This window comes from Cricetulus griseus, chromosome X, assembly GCF_003668045.3.
Source record: "Cricetulus griseus strain 17A/GY chromosome X, alternate assembly CriGri-PICRH-1.0, whole genome shotgun sequence".
NCBI lineage: Eukaryota > Metazoa > Chordata > Mammalia > Rodentia > Cricetidae > Cricetulus > Cricetulus griseus.
In genome coordinates this window covers 98,382,660-98,393,686 of record NC_048604.1, presented here as the reverse complement: position 1 = coordinate 98,393,686, position 11,027 = coordinate 98,382,660, and the positions used below count along the sequence as shown (strand labels likewise).

The 11,027-nt window shown below is 41.1% G+C and overlaps 1 protein-coding gene across 1 annotated transcript in view; it reads left to right on the top strand.

The window, feature by feature from the left end:
* Positions 1 to 1,676: 1,676 nt before the first annotated feature.
* Positions 1,677 to 11,027, top strand: part of Grpr (gastrin releasing peptide receptor) — a 36,138-nt gene continuing 26,787 nt past the window's right edge. The window contains exon 1 of the mRNA XM_027432782.2: positions 1,677 to 2,464. Within this exon, the coding sequence (XP_027288583.1) occupies positions 2,049 to 2,464 (416 nt within the window). The 5' untranslated portion in view covers positions 1,677 to 2,048. The remainder of the gene's footprint in view (positions 2,465 to 11,027) is intronic.

Here is an 11,027-nt window from a genome sequence, read left to right as displayed (position 1 = left end):
AGGAGTGGTCCTCTTGCTCAGCACCACTGTCTAGCCTCTTACATGGCAGCTGTAAATTTCCCTCAAGTAAATAGAAGAGTTGGTGATTCACTGGTATGAGTATTGATTTGAGATCCATCAGTCTTCTGAGCTGTTCCAAAGCCCATCTTTTTCCTTCAATCCCTAAATGGCAATTATGGTAATAGTGATAAGTAGCTGAAATTAATCAGATGGAATAAATACCATACAGTCTTACCAGGGATTGTTTTTTATTGACCTTCATAAATTATCCCCGCTCCACAGATAAAAGAACTTGAACCTGAAGATGCATAAGTAACTTGCCCAAGCAATGTGCCAAGGTAATAAATGAGAGGGTCATTCAGGACTGAAGCTCATGTCCTGCATCAGTAAGTTGTACTGCTAGCAACTGATTGACACCGCTAAGCTCATGGTTATTGACTCAGTACTGGCCGTTCTGGACTCCACTAAGAAACCCTTCCACCTACAAGCATGCAGCATCAGTCAGTCTTCTGCCTGCTGTCTGCAAGGAGACGTTCATATTACAAACAGGCTACAGCAGCCACCAGGGTAGCAAATGCTGCAAGTGTCCATGACAACACACTTGGAAGCTTTCTTGGTGGGCCCTGACATGGTAACAAGCACTCATTTCTTTATTCCTTATGGGTCCGGAAAAATAAGCCTTTGCTAGCACTGTCTGTTATTAACTAGCTTTTAGGAAGGGCCAGCTCCACAGACATCTTGAAGGTATAGCCTTATAATATAGCCTTATAATGTATTTATTAATGCCAGCTAAAGGTCAAGCATGATTCTCATAGGATTTTAATAGAGTCTTTCTCAGCATTGCTTTGACCATAACTTATTTCTTTCACAGTCTCTCTTCCCCTTTTCTTGGGAGAATCCACAACTGTTGTATAGTTCAGAGGAAATTGAAAGCTTGCCAAGAATTGCAAAAGCTACACCAAAAAGCTAGTTCATATGGTTTTTCAATCAGAAGAAAAAAAGGCATGTTTGGGGGGTGTCCAGAAAAGATTATTGATCTATGAGTGTTAAGTACGCAGCTGGGTCCATGGTTAAGGAACACGGGCTTGGGAAATTTTCAGGAAAGAGCACATGTGCATCGTGCTTCTGGTTTTCCTGAAGTCTGCGGCTGAAGATTTAAGGTGTGAGCCCTGTGCATGCAATTCTCAGTAACAGTCCCTATTCCAAAGGGACTAAGTAGGACAGCTCACACACAGACCCAGACGTGCCATTCTAATGCATTAGTAAAGACTAGATGTGGGGAGGGTCATGAGTCACAATGGAACACATGGAGATCGTATTAGAGATAGCCCCAGTCTGTGCAGAGAGTAGCGTTTATTAAATACCGACTATAGGTGCTGCTGGCTTAAATGAAAAGGCAAAGGTATCTGTTAAGCCACGGGAGTTGCGATCTGCTAGCTGATTCTCATTTGGAGAAAGCGGGCAGCTGGGCAGTGATTGAAGTGTCCAGCAGGGGGCTGGCATTCGCTGTCTATACATGGTCCTGGCTCCTCTTCAGAGCCTCAGCTCAGGAGAGCTGCCGTTTGCTGGGGAAGCCAGTGACGTGCAAAGCATCCTGCCTATAGGATTGGAGGCTTTCTTGGTGCTGTTTTTTTCTACCCACTTTAAACCTTCAGGTTCTACATAACAGGGAAGACGGGAAATGCTGTGTGAAAATAGCAATCCAAAAGTTCTTAGTAAACTGCAGCCAGAGGGACTCAGACTAGAATGGAGGTAGGAAGAGCTGGGACAGCTTGGGCTTAATCCTAAGCTTTTCTTCGGGCTGAGTTTCTGTTGCTTGTTAACTTAGGGCATTTGCAGATAGATGTATTGCTCACTGGTGGTGTGGAGGCTTGGGCAGAACCAACATCAACGTTCTGAGCTAGAGTTTGGAATACCAGTGTGTGTGTGCGTTCAGTGTTTTTATTAAAGGAAATCAAGAGCCCAGCACAGATCCTGTCTTCATCACCTAACTGCAAAACCAGAAGTTAAGAAACAGTATCTTAAAGGCACTTTTCAGAAGTCTTGAGATGGCTCTGAATAATTGTTCCCACCTGGACCTGGAAGTGGACCCTTTCCTGCATTGCAACAACACCTTCAATCAAAGTCTGAACCCCCCCAAGATGGACAACTGGTTCCACCCAGGAATCATTTATGTCATTCCTGCTGTTTATGGGGTTATCATCGTGATAGGCCTCATTGGCAATATCACCCTGATCAAGATCTTCTGTACAGTCAAGTCCATGCGAAACGTGCCAAACCTGTTCATCTCTAGCCTGGCTTTGGGAGACCTGCTGCTGCTGGTAACTTGTGCCCCTGTGGATGCCAGCAAGTACCTGGCTGACAGATGGCTATTTGGCAGGATGGGCTGCAAACTTATCCCCTTTATACAGCTTACCTCAGTGGGGGTGTCTGTCTTCACACTAACGGCACTGTCTGCAGACAGGTAAGTACTGACTGGAAGTTAATATCCTTTCTTAGGGTGGTGGACCACTCAGTGAATGACACAGGGGAGCTGTTTTCATGAAAGGGAAGTTTTACTCAAATTCAAACTCCCTTCCAGGAATGGTTTTGTTCTGGAAATACTTCTGGAGTTTAAGAAAAGAAAAATAAGTGAATGGTGGAGACAGGAAGAGAAGACTGAGAATTAAATCTCTAAGTCTGAGACAGAGGGGCATTTTTTTCCGAAGAAAACTCACTGTCTATCCTGTCTTCTACCTCCCTGAAAATTAATTGAGCAGTAAAAAGGACAATCACACCCCACAGTTTCAACCTCAAGCTAATGTTTCTTAGAAGCAATTCAGAACCTTTCAGAAAAGAGAGACATTCTCACTGCCCCTCCACAAAATCTTTGAGAAAGAAAAATAAGCTCTGTTTCTTGGAACTTGGTTTTCCTTGGACAGTCTTAACTTTTCTTACAGCTGATTTTTGGATGTGACCAAATAGAACAATTGTGTGTTGGGTTTTCTAAGTTTTCTTTCAATGAATTTAAACATGATTGTTTCCTTTGACCTGGCTAAGCAAGTGTTCAAGGTTGATTTCTAATTTGAATAGTTTTATTAATGTCCTTCTATGTTCAATGTCTTTGGGGCTTGGTGGAGGTGGGTACCCTCTTTATTCTGGAAAATATACATCTTTGTGAACTTTGATATATATATATATATATGTATGTATGTATGTATGTATGTATGTATGTGTGTGTATGATTTTATATTAATACAATCTTAAAACTTGTTCTAACATATTTATCAAATATCCACCATGTTAAAAATAAAAACCCATGTTTGGATGAGGAAGTAAAGAAATATTTGCAGGATATTCACACACATTGCTGACCATATCTTATGTTCTGAAGACTGAACACAGAAATGATTAGACTATCAGATACAGCATATGCTAAATGGTTAAATTAAGGAAAACAGTTCCAATGGACCAGAGATTATAAGCTGTTATCTTAATTCAACTATATGGTATATGTTAAAGATACATGGGACCCGAGAGTATACTTGAAAAAGCATAGGCACAGTTCTTAAAAGTTTAGAATCTGAAGAAAATGGCCTACATCTTAACACATGTGTTGCTGAACTCTCTTTTTGTAAAGGAACAAACCGTCCTCAGGTGATCTGGACTTGGTAAGTAATGTACAAATAAAGATAGTGTTATCAGTATTTGTGGTCATGTGTTTATCCTAAGCTACTTAAAGTACACTGCCCAGTACAGATGATATTCTCAGAAACTGAAAAGTAATGATCCAGAAAGGGGGTATTGTGTGGACCACACAGTGTTTCTCCACTCACCCTCATCTTGCTTGCACCACGCCTTTTCACCCTCCAGGTACTAATGACCACAGACACTTTTCTGTGTTCATTCAGGGCCAGCAAATTTTGGAGCTGGCAAAAGCTCCATGGCTGGTCCCAACTGGTGGAGGGCACGTCAGGCTGAGCATAATTTTCTTGATGGGAAGAAGAGATTTGGGTTTCCGGGCTGGTGAATGCAGTGGTCCAGATGGTGTTTACTGTCTCCTCGGGGAGGCGAACAGAGTGGAAAGGGAGGGCATGGAATGGAAAACTGCAGCTGCAGGGACCCTCTTCCCAGAGTTTCAGAGCAGACTGAACTCGCCATCAGCAGTCAGGGAAAGCTCTGTGCAAAGCTGAGTTGAATGCCACCACAGCTGCAGTGTGTCCTCACTAACTTTTTGTATTTGGCTGTGCCTTGCAAAGGCTGATGGGTCACTGGAATTACAGGTGGTGCATGGCACTCACTTCAACAAGAACAGGAATTATGTTTGAAGATAACAAAAAGCTGTACTTTTCTTTTTATCTTCTGTTTGAAAACTACGAGATTCTTACAGCAGCCTTATGGACTTGGCAATGTACATGTGAATTCTATGCTTTTCATTGTGTCATCTATGAATACAGTAAAGAGAGTAAGTTAACAGCTCAGTATTTTCCATGTGTCTATGTAACTGTGTAGCCACTGCCAGGTTGAGATATTAAGGAGTTGCAGTACCTTACCCATTTCTAGTTAATGTTTCTACAGAGAAGCAATTGTTACTTTGATTTCATTCACCCAATATTACTTATTGCATTCACATGGAATCATACAATGAACACAGCTTGTCTACCTTCTTATGTTTGGTATAGTTCCATGTTATTCATCCACATTGGTGTATTTAGTCATGTTTTCTGATTATGTGCAGGGCCCCATTGAGAGAAAAGACCTCAGTTATCCTGATCAACATTGATGAACATGGGCTGAGAAACTTTTCTGGGTATTCTAATTTTTTTGAGAATGCCATACAATGTATTTTGATCATATTAGTTGCCCTTCCTCAACCCCTCCAAGATCCTAACACCTCCCTACCCACCCAACTTCATGTTCTTCTCTTTGAAAACAAAAGAACAAACCAACAAGCAAACACACACACACACACACACACACACACACACACACACACACACACACACACACACAAAATAAGCATGGGGTCCATTTTGTGTTGGCCAACTGCTCCTGACTGAGCATGGGCCCTGCACTGGAGTGTGGTTGATATACCAAGTACCACTCCATTGAAGAAAACCGACTTTTCCCTGTTTCAACAGCTACCAATTGCAGACAGCTTCTTGCTTAGAGATGGGACTTCATATCTCTTTGTTGGCATAAGAATTTATTTCTTTCGGTGTATGTACAAATCTGAGATACTAAGTTATGAGTGCATATATTTAGTGAATATTGGCAGTTTCCAAGTTAGTCTCCAGATTTGATAGCTTGGTCAAAGGGCCAACCAAGCTGTCGAGTGTGGATGAGCATCATAACCAACCTGGACTTTGGAACCCTACAGAAGCCCAGGTTCCACTTGAAGCCACTGAAACAATGTTTCAGACATGGGAGTGGGACTCAAAACAGTAGTCATCCGTGCCTACCCACCATAGGTTGGCAGCAATGTCAGTGCTCATCACAAACACCCTTCTGCTGCCTTCTCTATCCCCAGGTGAGCTTGAGTCTTTGTTACTAAGAAAAGAACATTTTTCTAGAAAACTTTATACCACTGTCACCATCCCCAAAGGGAGGTTTCAAGATAGTCTCGGTGAATGCAATCCTAGGATTACCACAGCTGAACAATTTCAGGTTCACATTCAAGCCCCTTCAATTTTGGCCCCTGTCTTCTCTCTCCATTTGGACTCTCTGCCTCCACACATACACTGATGTCTGATGTCCTCATACATGGTATTTCATGGTCCCATCCCCCATTCTTGCTGAATCAACTCTTCAAAGCACTTCCTCCTTCCACAAGTATATGGTTCCATTCCTTGTCCCCATGGCATAGGCTTGGTGGGCATCAGCAGGCCTGAATTTTAGACATTTATCTGCTACTACTATCCATATGGGGGAGTTAGGCCAATTACTTAACTAACTCTCTGGCCTTGGTTTAATTACCTGTAAAACGGCAGAGTTGAGCTAAATTGTTTTGTTTTGAGAGGGGGAGGAGAGAGATGTGCAAGCATGTGTGTGAAGGCCAATGGCCAACCTCAGGTGTTATCCCTCAGGAACAGTCCATCTTTTATTTTTTGAGACAGAGTCTCTCACTGGCTTAGAATTTACCAGGTAAGCTAGGATGCTTGACCAACAAGCCTGAGGGATCTTCCTGTCTTTCTCAGCATTGGGAAGCTCTATAAAACCCATATTCTCTATAACACCCAGGGTTCATTCTGCTTATAAGAGTTGAAGAACTACAGTTTGGTTGATATTTGAGTAGTGAGTGCATAATCCCTTCAAGCAGCTAGCAGAAGAAGCAGGAATTTTTCAAGTTCCAACCCTTGTTTGACAGAAACCAAAACATGTGATGGGATTTAGCCTTCGGGACAAACTTTGAGGAAAGTGAAACTAAAGCCTTACTCTCCTCACAAAGGAGACACAAATTCTTTAGCAAAACTAGACACTTTAGCAACAATCAAAATAGTTTGATTCCATTTCCCTTCTCCTGACATTGGGAGCTACAGGCTCAAAATCGGACTGTTCTAAAAGGCGCTGCTGAGTGAGCCAAGGCAGAAGGGGCCCTCTCCCTGGTCACTTCAATGGTTCTCCAGCTATCATGCCTAGCTTCTGGGATTCTGAAGAGATCGATCACTTTCTCACAAAAGAAGACAATTTAGTTTATTACAAAGCATCCTTCCAAAAAGTCCCTCGGTTAAAGGAGGTTGGGTGGGCTGCCAGTTCTAAGTTCTATATAGTTTGGTTTTCAGAGGCATATGCTGCCATTCTAGAAGAAAGCATAACCTGTGTCTTCCCACAGCCACAGCGAGCCAGCCCTGCAGCCAGGAGGTTTGGGAAAGGGCAGAGGCCAGGTGCTAGGGAAGTGGGCTTTCTCAGCCAGGCACTCTCTCAACTGCAAAGAGGTGGAGGAGGAGAGAGAGGAGAGCAGCAAGAACCTTCATCTTGTCTCTCACATATTATCTTTTCAAGTGTCAGGCTTTTATGTGATTAATTAAGTATCATTTCTGGCAACTTAATATGCATGAAGGCAAAAAAAAGCACAAACTTCATCATGAAACACGCAGTGTTTCACGAAAGGGCTCCCTGGCGAGGTTTTTTGAACTGTGCCTGTCAATAACATCCTTTAAAAATAGACCGAATTTGCATTCTTGCACTTATAAATCTTCCTGGTGTGTGGGGTTGCATAAATTCCCTCTTAATTAAAACACATGCTTTCAGAATAAAACAGAAAACGGAAGGTTTCCTCTTTTTCACCTCTGAGTAAAAACAAACAGGGATATCCAAGAGGTATCTTTTACACAGTAGTCTCCTCTAAGAGACCTTCCTTGGCCACTCAGTCTAACAGACTGGCCAATGCCATCCTATCAACCAGTTTATTTCTTTTTCAGGTTTATTGTAATGTAAGTTGTATATAGTAAGTTCAGAAGGGGACCTGTCTATGAACCTTGACACTTTCCACTGCCACCACAACACCACCAACAACATAGTCCAAATGAATATCTTTTCTATCACCTCTCAAATTCTTTCTGGTCACGTTGGAGTGTACCCCCTCCACCTCAGTTCCTGGAAATCTTGATCTTTTCCAGAATGTCCTATGAATGGTAGCATACAGCCTGGTTCCATTTAACACACTATATTGCACATGTAGTATTTTGTTGTGTAGTATCCATAGCATTGATGTGCCATGTTTTGTTTATCAGTCCTCCAGTTTTTGATCATTAGGAGTGTTTTCAGTTTGGAATGATAGTGAGTGAATCTGTCATAAATAATCATTTGCAGTTTTAGCATGGATATATGTCTTCTATTCTCCTGAATAATACAATCTATGATTATTTTCTTGAGAATTTCTTTCTTTTTGTTTTTTGGTCATACTGTGTTTATATAAGCACAAAAATGGAAGTCTAGAAGCCTTCGGAGATGTCTCAGTTGGCCAAGTGCTTGTCATGCTAACATGAAGACATGAGTTAGATCCCCAGAATGCCTGTAATCCCAGCACTGGGGAGCCAGAGATAGAGAGACACTGGGAGCTTGCTGGCCAGCCATTCAATCTGAATTGTTAACTTCTGGGTTCAATGAGAGTCCCTGTCTCAAAGTATAAGATAAAGAGCAATGATGTCAACTGCCCACCTCCATACACATGCACACAACAGGGTGGGTACACAATGGAATACATACACATAGAAAGTAGGAATCTATCTCATTCCTTAAAGTATTCTCTGATACTAGACCAGGTTCTAGCCTGTACTGAGTGCTCAAGATATCTTTGCTGAATAGATGAAATGAAAGATTCATGAAGGAAGGAATAAAGGAATGAATGGATTCAGATGGCTAGTACCGGAGAAGCCTAGAATACTTGATTGTGATCTGCAAATGGTGTTCATTCTTCTGATGATTTGCAGAGTAACTCTAGAACAATTGTTCCAGCCACAGATGATAGGAGCTAGGTTTTGTGGAAACCAAGGAGTGCTTTAAAATCACAAAGCAAATTTTTGAAGAAAGGACAAGTAAACAGATATTTAAAGTCACTTAGAACTTCTACAATGAGTTGGTAATCAAATGGATTACAAATTAAATGAGTTAATAAATTCCATAGTCCTCACAAAATTCAGGAAAGTTTGATAATACCTACTACTAACTTGCTTCTTCAGTTGATCCTGCTTGCTTTCTTAAATACTTTGATTCCATCCCCATCAGTCTCCTCTTAAAATAACCATCATCTGGACATATTTATTTCCTTTTCTTTGTTTTCTCTTTAAGTGCAGGAGACTGAACTGAAGACCTTACACATGAATGCTAAATATGCACTCTACATCTGAGCCACACTCCTAGTCCTGATACCAGTCATTTCTATAAGAAATTAGAATCAGTCTTTCGCAAGGATGAGCTCCCTGGTAGCTTGATCATTCCAACATTGGCAGCACTATACACATGTACATAAGAGCAACACTAGTGGACTCTGAAGGCTGCATTTATATATAGATACGTATATTATATATGTAAATTATAACTCCAGGAGAAGCGGTCATGGATCTGAGAGAAGAACTGGGGGAAATGGAGGAGGAGCTGGAGTGGGAGAGGGAGGGATAGAAGTGGTGTAAAAACAGTACTCATGTGTGAAATTCTCAAAAAATAAAACAGGGTACCATAGCTTGCAATTACTAGTTCCTTGAAAGAAAGGAAAATTTGGCATTAAAATAAGGAGAAAAATTTTAAAAAGAAATGAGAAGGATACAGCTGTGTTCTATCATGGATGATTAAAATCAGTTTCTTATTAGAGGTTAGAGAAGTTTCCATTCAATTTCACACCTTGTTATCAAGGCCGTCATATATAAATGTTTAGAATTACAAAGTTTTCTAAAACTTGTTGTTTAACTTGTCTTAATCTTATTTCTCTCTTGCTGCAGACTGAGTAAATTATAAGCAATAGACATGTATTTAGCTCATGGTTCTGGAGGCTGTGACATCCAAGAAGCGCTAGTAGGTGGTGAGGGTCCCACTGCTGCACTGTGACATGGCATGAAGGAAAGAAAATGTGTGAGACACATAGCAACCTGAAATTTTATAACAATTTATTGAGGAGAAAAGGAACCAGAGAGTGTAGTGGGACAGGACAGGGCAAGTGAGAAAGACAAACTATTAGTCTTTGTCTCACATCTGAAAAAGAAAACTTATTCTATCACCTCCCAAAGTTCTGTTGTATCCCTTTGTAGAGTACCTTCTCCCACCACCTCAGCTCCTGGAAGCCTTTATCTCTTCCAGGATGTCTCATGAATGGTAGCATACAGCCTGGTTCCTTTTGACACATTATATTTTCAATAAATGAGAAAAGTAAAATGTTGCCATTCACTGTTGGTGTAACTAATGCTTTCCTGAAATAATGGCATTAATCCATTCCTAAGGGTAGAGACCTCATAATTTGACCACTCTCTAAAGGTCCCACTGCTTAACACTGTACTGCTTGAACAACAACCAAATTTCAAACACTAGGTTTTTTAGGTGGAGGGAGCACATTCAAACCACTGCAACCACTACCAAGTTTTGTTTCCTATATAGGTTACTAAAATTGACAGTAGTGCTATGATAAATCTTTCCACCAAAAGCCACTGAGCCCCACCGCCACGTGTGTGCTCCACACCAGCTGCCGCCCGAGTTAGGGCTCCAATTAATGCACAGAGAGAATTGTATTAGGTACAAATGCTGCTTGGCCAATGACTAGGATTCTCATTTGCTAGCTCAGTCTTAATTATCATAAATCTATATATTTTATAAGACTTATCTTACCGGACACCTTCCATTGGTGTCCCTTGCCGTTGGATCACATCGGGCCGCTGGAGGAGGAGCGGAGGGGAAAAGGGCCCACTTCCTACTTCTCCTTCCTTAAAACTCAGTCTCTTTGCTATGTCATTTCCTGCCTGCATCACCACTTCTCTACTACATTCCCCAGAATCCTCTTTGACTCCTAGTCCCGCCTAACTTGCTGCCTCATTGGCCAAACAGTACTTTATTTATCATCCAGTAAGACAAACACATACACAGAAGCACTTCCCCCATCACAGTAGTTCCATTTTCTTGTGTCTTGAGTTGTCTTAAGTACTCATTTGATGAATGGTACCTACTATGAGTTTTTTGCTATCTTTAACAGTCTTGGTATTTTTTTGTGTGTGATTATGCATAACACAAGCAAATTGATGCAACACACTTGATATTTGTAATTTGGTCACAGTTTCTGCTTTCCAAAAACACACTGATAAATTCAGTTCTTATATATATAAATCAAATATCTTACCTTATTACTTGATTTTTTAATTTATAATTAATTTAATTTTATTAAATAATTTATCTCTCCTTTTGTATCTTCTTCTGTGCTGGCTAGTTTTATGTCAACTTGACAAAAGCTAGGGTCATCAGAGAGGAGGGAACCTCAATGAAAAAAATGCCTCCATAAAATCAGACTACAGGCAAGCCTGAGGGCAGTTTCTCAATTAGATCAGTGGGGAAGGGCCCAGACCATTGTG